Source organism: Danio rerio, chromosome 13 (assembly GCF_049306965.1).
Source record: "Danio rerio strain Tuebingen ecotype United States chromosome 13, GRCz12tu, whole genome shotgun sequence".
Classification (NCBI taxonomy): Eukaryota; Metazoa; Chordata; class Actinopteri; order Cypriniformes; family Danionidae; genus Danio; species Danio rerio.
This window is the reverse complement of record NC_133188.1, coordinates 26,405,161-26,422,500: the sequence shown is the minus strand read 5'-3', so window position 1 is coordinate 26,422,500 and position 17,340 is coordinate 26,405,161. Positions and strand designations below refer to the sequence as shown.

The 17,340-nt window shown below is 36.3% G+C and overlaps 1 protein-coding gene across 3 annotated transcripts in view; it reads left to right on the top strand.

The window, feature by feature from the left end:
* Positions 1-17,340, top strand: part of si:dkey-103j14.5 — a 51,355-nt gene that overhangs the window by 22,253 nt on the left and 11,762 nt on the right. For all 3 annotated transcript variants that reach the window (XM_694048.9, XM_073920878.1, XM_005156924.5), the window contains exons 3-4: positions 182-324; positions 11,588-11,745. In XM_694048.9, coding sequence (XP_699140.4) covers positions 182-324; positions 11,588-11,745 — 301 coding nt within the window. The remainder of the gene's footprint in view (positions 1-181; positions 325-11,587; positions 11,746-17,340) is intronic.

The window sequence follows — 17,340 nt, the reverse complement described above, 5'->3', positions numbered from 1 at the left end:
TATGGCAAGTATGTATATACATACAAACTCTAAAAATATTCAGATTTCTCACAGACATTTTTTTGTTTATTACATTATAATTAGTATATAGTTATAAAATATTAATAGAATATATAGTCATTAAATATTAATGTTTGATTAACTGGGCTGTGAATTTACTTTTTTTTGTTTTCTTGTGCAGGTCATGGTTCAGTTCTGAATATTTCTGGTGAGGTGGAGCTGGACAGTATCATTATGGATGGAGAAACACTTGCTGCTGGAGCGGTGGCCTCTGTTAGAAACATCGCCAACCCAGTTAGTCTCGCTCGCGCTGTGATGGAAAAGGTAAACTTTCTTTCTCAATCACTTTTCAATTCGTCTCATCTATTGCATTATCACTTTGTTGACTAGTGTTTTGTTGACATTTTGTTGATATCAATTTTTTGACTTGCTGATTTTATGATACACTTAATTTGATATGTTTTGGTTATATCCTATGAACTTCCACTCTTAAATTTATAAGTCATTTCTGTCTTTAGATTTTGCAATTTTATGAACAAGATGGAGCGTGAAACTGAAATTGTATTTCCAAACACATTTCATACATTTGATATACTATGACATTTACATTTTCTATTCCTCAGTAATAAAAGCAAAGCATACTGTATTTCATTTCTCCATAATGAACGGTTATCTGATTTTCTATATTCACATTATATGAGAATATCAGATGGTTATAAAGTATGCAGCATATTTCTGAAAAATTTACATTCACATTAGAAATGATGAGAGACCTAGTTAATAGTTAATCTCTGCACTTGTCAAGGAGGTCTATTTATGGATCACTTTGAAGGTAAAATCCAGAACTGGGTAGATAAAACTATATTCTTATGGCAGATTAAATAACAAAACAGGCCATGGTGAGATTACAATATACCTTGGATTTTCCTTTGCCTGTAAAGCCTTACCTTGCCATTTTAGCAGCAGTTTTGTAATGAAAGGCTCAAAGGGAAATAAATGCTGGCACATTTTCAGAGTGATTTCAATCAGGGCTCTTTGTAATGACATAGATAGAGGTCTTATAATGCTTTATCTCCACATCTAAAAAGACTAAAGCACAGGCAGTATTTCCTACTTCGGTCTCAGATTATTTTAAAATGTTAATTTTAATATAAAGGACAAGTCATATAATATGTTACAAAACGCCTATTGAATATTTTTAATCGGCACAAAATACAATCACCATGTTAACCTTCAATATATAGAACACCTTAGCACAATGGGACTATTAAGAGAATTATTAAAGGCAAAAAAAATGGAAAAAAATTAAGACACTAAAATGATATATACATGGTTCTGTCATAAAACTGCCATGAAATAGTCAATCAATCAATCAATCAATCAGTAAATCAATCAATCTATATACCATTTCAATGTGGTCATGTCATTGGCCCATGAACATTTCCTGTTTGTTATCAAACGATTTCATAACTGTAACAAAAGGCAATTTAATCATAACCGGATGTTAAAACAGCTATCATAAGATTATTTATCAATATGTGGCTCTTTTTTGATTCTTGAAAGCTATAGAAATTAAAAATGTAAAACAGAAAAATGTGTTGGGACCATTGTTTCTGTTTACATCCCTTAAAATGGTCTAAATATCTATCTTTCTCTCCATCTATATATTCATATTTCTATCTTTTTATTCATCCATCAATCCATCCATCCATCCATCCATCCATCCATCCATTCATCCTTAAAGCAGCATAGCACATCTATGTTGCCAAGACCAAACATCAACATTACCTTATACATATTTATTACTGAATCTCCCAGAGAGATGTAATGACAGAAATACATTGATTATTTACATTATGCGAAACCAATAAAACGGGAAAAAATAATGAATCTTCTTTTCATCATTACAATACATAATGTCATACAGATTATATTAGTTTTTCTCAGTCGCTGTGGTGCATTTCTCACAGCACTATTTATATTTGCAAAACAGTTAATGCATTTCTCAGAACAATTAGTGCAAACTGCAAAACCTAGTTGATAACCTGCAAAAGTGTGTCACTTGCTCAAAATGGATAGCCTATTCCTCAAAAGCAAGTATTCATGTCAATGAAGTGTCAGTGTCATCAAGATGAAAAGTCCTGACACCATTGTTTATAAACAAGATAGTCAAATGGCTTTGTCCTGTTTTCAATATGACGGTTTACTCTGTAGGGTTTTTCCAATGCAAAAAGTTTTGGTGACACTTCCTGAAAATACTCAAGACAGCACTACACTCTCAGAAAAAAAGGTACAAAATTGTACCTTTTAGGGTACAAATGGCCCGTCACTGGGTTGGTACCCTTAAGGGTACAAATTTGTACCTCTATTTAAAGGTACAAAATTGTACCTTCTACATTTGTACCCTTTAAGGGACAATTTTGTACCCTAGACACTGAAGGTACAAAAATGTACCTTTTTATATTATATAGTATTTTCAGGGTACTGACCCAGGCATTTTGATCCCTTGGTGACTGCATGCACAAATAAATAAATAAAATATTTTGGTTCACAGATGTCCATTTTTATTTATTAATGTAGAAATATTTCATTACAACTCACGACTGAATGTGTTAAGAAATAAAATTACACAGCAAGTATAAAAGCAGACATGTAAAACAGTAAAAAGAACAATTTAGATAAGAATAAAAACTAAATAATCTACACTTAATACAAAGACCACAAGAAAACTGTTTAAGATTTATAAACACATTACACAGGCTACATTAAGTACTGCACTTTATAAAGTCCAAAGTATTTGTCTTTAGTCAGAATACTCGGTCATAATAAATAATTTGTCATCAACGTTTTCTCTGTATTTTAGAATGAAGGCAATGTTTCTCTATAAATTGCTTAAACAGTGCAGAAAACCAAATACATCAGTAGCCTCTTCCTCAACATCAGTAGATTACTCCTCATCATCCTCAAGTGGAGTTGTAATTTGTTGTAACACAATATGTGTTTATGCTTTTGATAAACATGACATGTAAAGCACTCATGTCTGGAAAATGTTCTTTGATAGTCATTAGGACCACAAGTTATTTAAAAAATTTGCTTTATGCATGAATGATAGCAGTGTGCTGGATTAACTTGATGATTGTGATTATCCCAAGAGCATGTAGAGAAACAAAAAACAAGGTTGATCCCTCTGGTAACTGGAGTAGATCGAGGCTTGTCACTGTCCACCGTTCATTCAAAACATTCCACTGCAGAAACATCAAGGTGTTCTTCTAATAAGATGGATATGTCAAAAATGTATATTCGTCCACATCATTAGCCCGGCCAATCACAATCCCATCAACTCTGAAGACTGCCGTGACTCGTCTTGTTAACACAGTTGTCCAGTCGGTGGCCTCCTCCTGTACTTGAACTGTTGGATGTGGTGAAGATGGTTCACTGTAAATGACAAAGCAATAATTACATTAATATCAGTCACTCTATCACTGATGAAGAGAAAATCAACATGCATAGAAAGTAAAATAATTAATATTCAATGATTTAAGAAAAAAAAGTATCACAGATTAAACGACTAATATAAATTTAATTTATTTATTCAATTTCTTTTCGGCTTAGTCCCTTTATTAATCTAAGGTTGCCACAGTGGAATGAACCACCAACTTATCCAGCATATGTTTTATGCAGCAGATGCCCTTCTAGCTGCAACCCAGTATTACGAAACATCCAGACACACTTATTCACACACACATTTATACACTACAGACAAATAAGCTTACCAAATTCAGCTATAGCGCATGTCTTTGTACTTGTGGGGAAACCGGAGCACTTGGAGGAAACCTTCACGAACACTGGAAGAAAATGCAAACTCCTCACACAAATGCCAACTGACCCAGCCGAGGCTCGAACCAGCGACCTTCTTGCTGTAAGGTGACAGCACTACCCACTGCGTCATCCTAATATAAAGAATATCAAGCATTATAAAATGCATTTATCACAGCATATACTAAACAAAAAAACAACATACGCACCTGAGCACAACGAAATGTTGAAGTGTCTCGCTTAACAAGGCTGGCAACATGAGAAGTGCTGCTGTAAAATCAATTCCTGGAACATAAGATGTGGCATACAAACAAATATGAATGAATCCATCCAAAGCTAGAATTTAATAATATTAATCAAGTGGAGAAAGTTTAGAAAGAGTACCTTAGAGTCAGTACCATAGCATTCTTCAGTTGATCTCTTATCTTTCGATGAAAACCTAGAAAATAATTTTAAACATGTGGGTGTACATTTATTGTTGTTTGTAAGTAAAAACCTACAAATTTAAAATAGTATGTAAGCCATTAAAACCATGGTATAGATAATGAGACATACTTACATCTTGTAACTGAGCCATGCTTTCATATGACATGCCTTCATTGCTCTGATGCTGTTAGCCTGCATTCTGTTGTTCAATCTTGTCCTGAAAGACAATTGGAAACTTCAAAAACTTCTGGAAAGCAATAAGATAAAGCAATAACTATTTTCTTATTTTGAGATATTAATAAAATAGGTAAAATAGCTCAAGGTACCAGTTTCAGAACAGATGAGACAAATTATTACATTAAAGAACAAAGTATAACTTAAAACGTCGATTTATACAACATGGTATGTTAATAATTCTACATTAACATAAGTATAACGTTAAACGATAGTAAAGCACCAACAAATCTGAACATGAGAGTTTGTGGACACTCCTCAACATTAATGTAACTTAGACACTGAAACGAAGATATGTACGCCACGTTTGTAACTAGCCACGTTTACATAATCAGTCGCTTTGTCGGTGACAAAATTGTGATTTTCTTCACAAAATGGCGGTATAACTTATATAACCGTCTAAAATTACATTTCAGCGGTCAATCGTGGCTAGAAAAATGGCCTCAAAATATAAAACATTATCGATAATTACAAATTTCCAGTATTAATAACAAAAGGTTTTATATCAAGGTATAAGAAGACTTTAGTCGCGCGAGCTCCGGGCCACACCGCACATTACTCAAGGGTCACGGCCCGATTCCGGTGCACGGATACGGCAGCGTCGGCTCGCTTCTGCCGCCGCAACTGGCCCGAGTGTATTTTGCTATCTGGGTTGCGATTATATTCCGCCGTGGCAACACTTATTAATAAAGCAGTAACGTTAACGTAACGTAAGATATAAGGCGCGAATACGTAACGTAGGCGATAAAGGGAACTTTTACACCGAGAAAACTAACAGCATATAGTACTCACCGTATATAACGTTATGTCTCTCGGTGACTTCGATATCACATTGTATTAACTTCTTTAATAAGCTGCAGACATCTTAGCAAACTCCATCCTGCAGGCCAGCCCGGAGCACTTAAAGCGGGGGAAAGCCGAGACCCGAGAGTCAGACAAAATCAACAGAACACGGCTTCACATGTAAAAATGAGACTGAAAATATATCTTTAATACATTCTTACCTGAAAAGTGTGGACTCCAAAATAGACTTTTCTTTGAAAAGCGTGCGAAGTTCAGTGTAAACAGCCAGCATACTCGACGGACCGCCTCAGTAACAAACACTACTATAACGTCTCAACAAGCCAAATTCTTAAAGAGACAGCAACACCACCACCTGTATGAAGATGATGTCACTCTGCATGGTTCTTATTCTACATCCCATAAACTATAGGGTCTTAAACAGTAAGCAAAGACCAGTATTTACGTTTTTAATGATTAAAATTACATTCAATTATAAATTAAATTATTAACATTTTTGAGAAAAAATGTAATTTAAATACATGAAAAAAATTAATTATTAAAATATTTAAATCAATCAATTTATTTATTTATTATATTTTTAAATTATGTATTTTAGTATTAATGTTCAGTATTAATACATTTAAATTAGTGTTATATAGTGTCTTGATCTTATCATGAGCTGAGGGTACAATTTTGTTCCTATAGGGAAACAAAATATATAATTGTACCTTTAAAGGTGCCAAATTGGTCCTTTACGGTACAATTTTGTATCCAAATGTGCTATAAAAGGTACAAAAATGTACCTTTCAAACCTAAATCTGGACATTTGTACCTTTATAGCCCATTTGGGTACAAAATTGTACCCTAAGGACCAATATGGGACCTTTAAAGGTACAATTTTATATTTTGTTCCCTCTAGGAACAAAATTGTACCCTCATTGTACCTTTTTTTTTGAGAGTGTATATACTATTTGCACAGCCAAACTACAGTAAAGTTAGGCATCACTGCATTTAGTGTGATATCTGAGTACAAGACGCTGAATATGTATGTTTCACATTTTTACTGCATATGCTCTTTGCAATTCTAATTTATTCAAAGCATTGTGCAAAAAAGATAAATAGACCATTATTTACAACAAACAAACGTCGTTTGTGTAGAGCTGTGCACAACTGTAAACAATATTGCAGTACATTCTGGAACTAAACCTACAACACACAGAGGTCTGTGACCCCCGCTCTGTGTTTGGCAACAAAAAGGCAGACAGAGAGGCTGCATGAGAGGATCAGCATTCAGCCGTACATGTACGCCTCGGCCACAGACCAAGCAGAGAGTACACAATCATTTGTGTCTTTGTATAGTTTTACAGCCAACTGTGTGCTAATTTAAAGTGCCGAGTTTGTACACCGAGACTAATAACCACGGTCAGTGAATTAACTTAGACTGAGGCACCGGTTGACCCGCTTAGAGCTGCGACATGGCACACCAGACAAGGACATTCGCATGTTCAGACGGCGCTCTGTGGTAGAGATCTGCGTGGGACTAAATTTTGAATCCCGCTCCCGTCAGGTTATAGCCTGAACCCGACCGCTCCCGCTTATATTTAGCATTTGTTGTCCCACTACCCGCCCCGCCCCGTTTTCTACCCGCATCACGCTCTTTCTCTCTCTCACACACACACAAAACACACACACACACAGACAGACAGACAGACAGACAGACAGCACAAAGTTCTCTCAATCGCGCGCACACACAGGAACAAACAAGCTAAACGCAGCATCACGCTCTCATATTCACACACATACATACGCATGCTCGCTCGCTCCCACGGTACAGCCTCGGTAATGCAGACCTCTACTCTGTGGCGTGGTAGAAACATAAAGTGTCCCGAATCCTGGCTGGGCACCGCGGACAGCCGGTGACTTGAAGCGCCCATTGTGTGTACCCTGATAGAAACCTATGTTTACAGTAGAATTGTAAAATGCACGTCGCCGAGCAGCGCTTCTGATGTGCGACCTGCAGGCAAGTTTGTTATTTTAGTTCCAATGGAGCAACACTCACGTGAGGCAAAGGCGTTTGCACTTTACAACTGCACTTAGTTAAGATCACACTCACAGGAAGCTTCTGTGACCTCGAGAAATGCAAACGGCTGAAGTTTAAGATAGACGCAATGAAAAGTACACTAGTTTGCAAACCTACCTACAAACAAACTAACAAACAAACTAACTAACCTACCAACAAACAAACATTCGGTAAATTCTGACCTTGTGTTGAGCACAATGAGCCTTACATCTTAAAGTGACCTTACATCCTTTAGTGACACCACTTTGACTTACACGCTGAAAATGGGGGACGTGACACGACAAACTGAGGATTAGGTAGTGCGTGCCTGTCGATCAATATTGGTGGGCGGGGGGACCGCACTCCTATGTCAAGTTGCGGTTAATCTAAAAACCGCTGAAATTGGTTCACCGTTTTTATATTGTTAAATTGAAAAAAAAAGGACTGGGTGTGTTTATAATCACCCCAATATGACAGTCTATAAACTATACTTGCACACATGTCTGTCCAAACAGCTTGAAAAGTAGATTTTTCACCATAGGTGCCCTTTAAATGAACATTCTGTCATTGCCTACTCACTGCCATGTTGTTCAAAAATCATTAGAATGTTGTTCAACCTTAAAATACAATCTTTGAGGTTTGAACCTAATTGAACCTGGTTCAACTGTTTAACCTTTTTTTGAAAGTAACTTGAATGAATTATGTGTTCAACTTCAATGAATAAATAAGTAACTATCTGCAAAAGTAACAATTTGTGCTGACATGAGATCAGATGTTTTTATGATGCAATCCATACCAGAAAGTATAAGAGAAATAAGATAAAAAATAATATTAGAATAAGAATAGGAAGGTGGTAATATTGTCTGGAGACTTTAAAACTGATAGTATGCAAAAACTGCAAGTCCTCCACAATGCAAAATGTAATATACAAAGCTTGCATGCAGCGTTCCTCTACAGTACTTCTGCTTGCAAACAGTGCAGTTCTTTTGGTATGGGTCATAACATTTCTATTTTTAATACATGGTTGTGGTGTAAATGTACTCTAAAACATGCTGGGACTGCACAAAATGTTTGGCAGAATGTGCCCCAAAGGCCATCTGATCAGTTAACCGACTATTTTTATTGAACTGAATGGAGAATGAGGCTGCCTTGACACAAAATCTTAGGACAAATATTTTTGAGATATATATTTTTTCAAGGAAGTAGGATAGTTTTCTGCACATGATTACATAAAGAAATCTTGCATCAGCATTAGCTAACAAGAAGCATTAGTCTCTAAAATGATCCCCATGCAAAAATACATAGAAGGTAGGTGTCAAAGAGATTAAAATGCTAGAGTTCACCTTGCAAGGCGTTGGACATGGAGGAAACAAAACCCAGAGAAAACATGATAATTGATTAGTTGCAGCACCTGTCTTGACTGCCCCAAAAGACCTTGGCCTTACAGTGGATTGGCAGATCTCCTTAATAGCCAGTATTAAAAATTCATCAGGGCCTGATCAATGCTGCGATCAAGCTTCACTGACCTCATGCTCTTGCTGTGCTATCTATAATGCACAGTATTTGACAAAGAAAAATGACATTAATAACCATGTTAATATTTAAAACTTTCCTAAGCCAGAGTTATGTTTTAATCCTTTACACAAGGAAATACAATTGTATTATTGGAGACAGCAGTGTATTGTCTCAATAAATAACAGCAGTTCTGCATGGGGATGTGCACAGCTACTATCGAAAGAAACAGGTTTACTTGTGTTATGATGTAGCTGATTTATGCGAGTCATATTGTTGTTTTGTGATTTTTAAATGGAATGTAACCTAGCATTGACTAGCATAGATAAAACAACAAATATATAGTTTTGGGTGAATAAATAAAAATAATAAAAAATAATAACATAAAAAAAATATAAAATAAAATAAAAAACAGTTCACAACAGCAGTGGCACAGAAAAAAAAATAATTAAAATCACTTTCGTAAAGATCTGATTGGCTGAAACAATGACAGCCAATCAGAATTCATTCCAGTCTCTGCATTTAAAGCAGCAGATGACAAACGGAAGGTGCTTACAATAAACAGAATATTACTATATATTGGTGTACAATGTTAATGAGACCCAGAAGGGACATGATGGTGGGAAAAATAATGGGTGGAAAAAGAAAAAACTGGGTGGGAGAAAAAAAAAAACACACAGGAGAAAAAACGAGTGTTAGGAAATATATACACACACACACACACACACACGTATGTGTGTGTGTGTGTGTGTGTGCTTTATATATTTTATATATATATTTATATATATATATATATATATATATATATATATATATATATATATATATATATATATATATATATATATATATATATATATGTATGTATGTATGTGTGTGTATGTATGTGTATGTATATGTATATGTATATATATATATATGTATATATATATATGTATATATATATATATATATATATATATATATATATATATGTATATATATATATATATATATATATATATATATATATATATATATATATATATATATATATCTTTTTTAAGTTTTTACGTTCCCTCACAAAGATGTTTTGCGTTCTCTTGCAAAACTATACCACAAACACTCCCCGTTCACTACATACGCATCAACCCTTCTGTTGCTGGGATTCCCCCATATTTTACAGAGGTGTCACTCTAAGAATGCACAGATCCACAATGAAAGCATTCGTTTACATTAGTAACGGTTTGTGCTCATTTAAGAGAAGTAAAGCACACAGGACAGACATGATTACATCTAATTAGGTGTATTTTTCTGTTTAAACACACACCCAAATCCCAAAGTGTCCTGCACTTTAGCTCCTTTTTAAATGGCATGTATAAAAGCTGATCTGGGGTCAGTCAGGGCTTATATGCACATTCACTGATTCAGAGGTTGCATATAAAGGTAATAATCGACAAACAGCTTTGATAAATAGAAAGTGAATGCAGACATTTTTATATCAATTCCAACGTGTTTTCAAGATTAAAAATATGGGAGAAATATGGAAAAATACTTAAAAGGTATGACAGCGCAAGATTAGTTAGGCAGGCAACAGTCAAAACAGGGGCAAACAGAGAAAGCCAGAATTGTGGTCATAAACAGGAGAATAATCAGTACAGGTGACAAAGAATCAGTGATGACAAGTTTCAGCTGTGTGTGAGTGTCTGAATTATTACCAGCTGTAATGGGTTCAGATTGGCGTTATGGTAGTTGTAGTTCTATTCAGTGGCTGAATTGTAGTTGTCCAGCGATCTGCAACTGGTGATCATAACAGAATATAACTATAGTTATCATTACACCCAGCAGCCTTTGTTTAAATAAAGTCTAATAGATTTGATAGATCTAATAAATTTTGTTTTTTTTCTAACAGAATGTAACAATATTTTATTAGACTGTCATCAAATTGACAGTAATGTATCCATATTTGAGAGTGAGTCTAGTGTTGGACTATTAGATGTTCATTAACAGCCCAAATTAAGCCTAGTTTTAGCTAATACACATATATGTATTAGATCTCTTTAACAAGTTAAACAAGTATAATCTCAATTTACATGATCTGCAGAAAGGCAATGCCGAATGCCTGCTATTGAGATGTTTTGTGTGTCACCCATGAGGGAAATTCGCCATGAGTTTCCTCTGGAATGGATTTTTGACTCAGTTAGGCTTTCTGTACAGCACATTTCTGATTTATGAGTGGAAATAAGGTCTGTGGTTAACATTGCATGACAAGACTTTAAAGTCGCGTTGTATAACATAAATAACACTAGTCATGCCTCAAACATGAATATTTAATAGGAGCTTGAAAATCTAGTATGAAATCTGCTTGCCAAGTCATGACGTATCAAATACTCTTTTCTAGGTCCAAGCCTCCACTCCATTTCAAGTAAGAATACCATCCTTAACGGTTTATGAGCACATTAAAAACCCCTGGTGTACTATACAGTCCCCAGGCTCACACCGTCCCAGACACTAATAATTGAACATTTCAGAAAAAAATAAATAAATCGCTGAAATTTTAGTATGGGAATAAAGGTTAGGATCCTGATTTTTCAGCATTAGCACACCACACAGTGAGTGTTATATTAGTACCATTTGTTATTGACTTTTAATATCTGATCTGGAAACTGTGATGTCAGACAGTTGGATTGGGTAAGGATAATGCTGCTGATAATCATCATTCTAAAAGCTTTTGTGTTTATGTGTGTGTGTGCGTGTGTCTGTGTTTTTTTTTCTCAGACAGATCATGTCATGTTGACAGATAGAGGGGCAAGCATGTTTGCGGAGCACATTGGTACTCCAGTAGCTCATGATTTGGTGACTGAGCTGGAGCGGAAAGAGTGGGAACATAGCAAAAGCTATCCTGATGGAGTCAAAAAGTTTTTTAACACACAATGGTGGGTGATCTTAATCTTATTATTAAATGAATTAAATGCCCATTCCTCATGGGGGTGGGGGTAATCAACATATAAATGGTTTACCTTAATGTTTTTTTCTACAATGTGAGATACTGTACACTACAAAACAATTTCACTAGACACCAAGCACACGAAATTTCTATGCACACAAAAACTTTTGTTATAATATTTCACTCGCTGCAGTGATAAATACATTTAAGATAAAAAATATGTAAAGTTATGAAAAAGTTATGCATTCTACCCTGCTTTATTGCAATGCAACAATTTTACAAGTTCAAAGTTTGTGTTCATTTAATTATTCGGGCAAGCTGCTAGGCATCAGTCTTCCAATTGGTCACACGGCCCCGCATGAAGCAAACCTATTCAATTGAGTTTCCCAAACCTAAAATTAAAAGCTTTTGGTTTGCCACATTTGTATGTGTATAAACAAAGGCAGTGGTGCAAAAATTGCAGAATAAACGATTGACAGTGAAAAAGTTTCATCTTTAGAGAGAAAGTTCGCTGTTCATTTAAATTTAGAAAGATATCATCAACTTAGATGTGTTGTAGTGCTTAATGCAATCAAGAATAACATATTTATAAAAATGTATTTTGCAAATTGTTTCCACTTTAACCATATACATTTTTCCTTCAATAATTTTTTTAAGACAAAGGGCTCTATTTTAACCATCTAGGTGCAAACTCTAAAGGGCGCAAATGCATTAAGGGTGTCCGAATCCACTTTTGTTATTTTAAGGTCAGAAAAATACACTCTGCACCTCGGCTCATCGTCTAAGAGGGTTGTTCTTATTCTCTTAATGAATTATGAGATTGTTGAGAATAAACCAATTAGAGTTTCATCTCCCATTCCCTTTAAGAATCAGTTGCATTGCGCCATGGGGCATTTGCTATTTACATGACGAACTTTGTAAGAGGAAAAACTGAACGCTTCACTAGCAAGAAAACAGTTAATCAGCATCTGCAGCACAAGGATAAAGAATGAGCCTCCTCCATTCGGCCTCTTTACTTTCTCTTTCTCTCTTTCATGGATAATGAAACGGTGTTACACACACAGACATCCATTAGCCTACATATTTAGTTATTGTTTGTTAAGTGCAAAGATTTGTTTAAAAACTATTTATAAGTTAACGTATATAACATATATAATAACGAATAAATGAACAATAATAACTAAGTAATTTCCAAACACAAGTCCTATCCCTCATATGGTCCAAAACCTGACAGGTGGGCAAATCTAAGCTTGTTTTCAATAAAATAAACATGCATATAATTAATAATAATAATAACATTAAACAAAAACAAGTTGTTCTGAATAAACAGAAAAAAACTCCCGAGATAGGGGAAGCATGGAGGTAGTGGTTTTTATATTTATGTAGAAAATAATTATTTTTGTAACATTTTTATCCTTTAAATCTTTGTCACTTGCAAGATTTTTGTGTATTGCTGTTCATCCTGTGTGTATTAATGTGTAAGCGAGGCACACAACTAATGCGCTCTGCGCTGGACTAAAGACCTGCTTTTAGCTGGTGTATTGCACAGTATATTTTAGTTCCTCAAAATAGTAATGCGCCTCATGCCGAGTTCAGACTGCATGATTTTCAAAGTGTCACAGATGTTTTCACACTGCTTGACTATCTGGGCTAGCGTTTCGTCGCTGCTTTGTTTACACTGCAAGATGGATCGGCGACAGGGACTTTCACATTGCATGACTTTACTATAGGAAGAATCGCCGACAACTTCGTCCAAACTACGTCTCACAGCCAAAAACACGTAGTATATCTTTTGTTATTAACTACATAATTAGAAAGAAGCCTTTAATGGGGTAGAAAATGTACATATTTGCTCACCTGGGATTAAAGGGAATTAGCCATTTCTCCTTAACATTGATAAAAAACTTATTTCTTTCTGAATGAAACGTCAAACAGAGACAGGTGCTCCTGAGTCATGTCAAACATCCACTAGTTATTCCTCCATTTCGTGGGTCTAAATAAACCGAAAAAAAGCGCTTTTAACTTCCCCTCCAGCCTCCCGCTGGCCTGCAGCAGGTATACACACACGCACACACAAGTGAATGCCGCTCTCTCATTGGCTGTAGGCGAACGATGATGTTATTTTTAGTCAAAACTAAATTCACACAGCATGATTTGAATCGTCAACAGCTCCAGATATTTAGCATGCCAAACATCTCGCAGGCATCAGCGACTCACCGGCGATTCTCTCAGATCGTGTCTTTAATAGTTCATACTGTGTGATTGTCACTCACGTGCACGAGCACCGATTTGCCTGTGTTTTTTAGGCATTTGTCGGCGATTTCTCAAAACCTGTTGGCGAGCCAAAATCGGGGGTAAAATCACGCAGTCTGAACTAATCATTACCAGACCTCTTTACTAGACCGGAACACCCATGAGTCCACAAAGTGGCACAAATGGATTTGCTTTTTAGACAAGTGGCACAAAACAGAAAAATTAGGGTTGAGCTGGTCTGAAAATAGCAACACATCACAGCAAACACGTCTTGACCCTTATTGCGCCGGGTATATGATAAGATATACAACATTGTATATTATCTGTCTGAAATTGACAACTTGCTTGGATGTTATTATAAGGTTTTTTTTATCTGATGTATTTTCATTCTAATTCTTAAGATGTGAACCTAATTGGACTAAAACAAGTTCAGTTACTCCTTAAATAACTTATTATATAAGCATCAAGATGTGATGTATTACACAGTTGAAGGCTCATAACTGAATTTTTTTTTTTCTTTTCTCCTGTTGTATTGTTTGATTGAGTTTGTACCATCTTTGCTGCTTGTAATTATCGGCTGATAAATCATCATCTAGCCTCTATCTACATTAAATATAATATTGAGTCTTGTAGCTTTAAAAGAAACAGTGGTCTAAATTTCAGAATTTCAGCATATTCACAAGCTGGCCTTCACAGCGCTCCAGTCATTCCCCGAGGCTTCAGGCAGTGCAGTTAGAGTGGTGTGGGCTCCAGAAAAAGCAGCCGTACCTGCCACCTCCACTTCCCCAGGCTTAGTGCTGAGTACTAGTGGAGTCAGGGCCGTGGCGGGGTGTAACCTCAGCCCCTGAGGGAGTCTGTAAAAATAGTGCTGTGGAGGTGCTAAGTGACAGTTGGCTGAGCTACTGCCTTTCATCCCGCCCGCTGTGGCTTCATTATTGATAGCCTCCCTCTGCTCACCCTGTACCACCATCACTGGGCTTTTTAACACACAGGCCCTAGAACTCCATTACCCTCCACCTTTATTTAGGTGATTACATGGCATTCCTCTGCCCTGCTGGCTTCACTATACCTTTATAAAAGTACACTTGCATGGCAGTCCTTCCAGTTTATTCGATGGAGATCACATCAGAATAAAGCATTGGACAGTGATGTAATATATAAGGGTACTGTACTATTCATGGCCAAAGATTATTTCTGTTATTATCAAATTTCTTACACAGCACAGTTAGTCTCCTTGTGCTACTGCCTTGACCAGGGGTGCCCATACTCTGTCTGAGAGGACCGGTGTCCTGCATATTTTAGTTAAACCCCAATTAAACACACCTGGACCACCTAATTAAGTTCTTTCTTGGTATACTAGAAACTTCCAGGCAGGTGTGCTGAAGGAACTTAGAGCAAAACTATGCAGGACACCGGCCCTCCATTACTGAGTTTTGGCACCCCTGGCCTAGACAAACAGATAGCTCCACACCAAACTCATGATATTGACTGATCCAGTGATGCTTTGCTGGCATAGACAGTGTTTTCTAACAAACAGCAATATACTTTAAATACCAAAAAAACAGTTTGAGACAGTAATCCATGTTTTTATGACCATTCGGATAGATTACAGTAATGCACTGTATGTGAGGAGTAGCAGGTCTGCTGTTGCCCGTTTGCAAATGGTGCAAAATGCTGCAGCACACCTGTTAACTGGTATTGGAAAAAAATAACCACATTTCCCCATGTTAGCTTGGCTTCATTGGTTGCCAGTTAATTTTAGAATACAGTTTAAGATTCTTTTTATTTGGTTTTAAATCTCTAAATGGTCTTGCCCCACCTTATATCGCTGAGCTGATACACCCCTATAAGCCCACTCGTTCTCTCAGGTCAGCTGATCAGCTTCTGCTGATTGTGCCAAAAACAAAGTGTAAGCTTAGAAGGGATCAACTTTCACTGTGGTATGTCCTAGACCAGTGGTGCTCAACCCTGCTCCTGGAGATCGACCTTCCTGCAAAGTTCAGCTTTAACCCTGATCAAACACACCTGAACCAATTAATTAGGACCTGAACAGCACTTGATGATTTCAGGCAGGTGTGTTTGATATGGGTTACAACTGAAATCTGCAGGAAGGTCGATCTCAAGGAACAGGGTTGGTCACGCCTGTCCTAGACTTTGGATTGATTTGCAACTGTCCGTTAGACAGGCCTCTTTGATTTTCTTATTTAAATCGGTTCTTACAACTCTTTTTTTTTTTCATTTGCATTTGACAGCTGATCTTACCTAATGGTTATTTTAATTTACATGCCTTTTTAGGTAGTTTAGCTATATTTTATCTTGTATTTTACGGCCAGAGAAAATTTATGGCCAACTTAAACAGCTCATAAATTAAAAAGTCAAATTCTCCTTTGACATATTAGCTAACTATGTTACTGAACTTTATATACTGTACATATTGACATGATACTGACATCTTTTCTGTTAAACTTTTGGCCCTCAACAAATGGATTAAATCACAAACAAAAAAAAAATTGTTTGCATTTAACATCTTTTAAAATAATTTTTTTTAATTAAGAAATTTTTCAAAATCATTTATTGGCTGTTCAGGAGCCATGTGTACAAGTGACAAGTAAAAGCTGCTGCTCTCTTTCTTGGCTGTTGCTTTGGTGCTGAGGGATTAAGATGCACTGGCCAATATTTGTGTACATACATGACTGACCAATGGTGGGAGACGAAAGAGAAAGTAAAATGATAAAAGTAATACAGTGACGCGGTGGCACAGTATGTAGTGCTGTTGCCTCACAGCAAGAAGGTCGCGGGTCAGTTGGCGTTTCTGTGTGGAGTTTGCATGTTCTCCCTGCGTTCTCGTAGGTTTCCTCCGGGTGCTCCAGTTTCCCCCCACAGTCCAAAGACATGCAGTACAGGTGAATTGGGTAGGCTAAAATTGTCCGTAGTGTATGAGTGTGTATGGATGTTTCCCAGAGATGTGTTGCAGCTGGAAGGGGATCCACTGTGTAAAACATATGCTGGATAAGTTGGCGGTTAATTCCGCTGTGGCGAGCCAAGGTTAATAAAGGGACTAAGCTGAAAAGAAAATGAATGAATAATAAAAGTAAAATGTAAATGCAAAAATGTATTCAGAAGCAAAATCCTGGCATTTTGGACATTTAAAAATCCCAGCCAGACACTTTTTTTGGTCCCAAAAAGAAGGAATTTTTGAGAAAAAGAGGACACATGGTCAACCCATAATTACATTACTGCCTGTTTAGTCCCACCCACCAATTTGAGCATATAGTAGACACAACACGTTAGAAGATTATTACACACCGAGTATAATGGGCTTTAAAAGTCT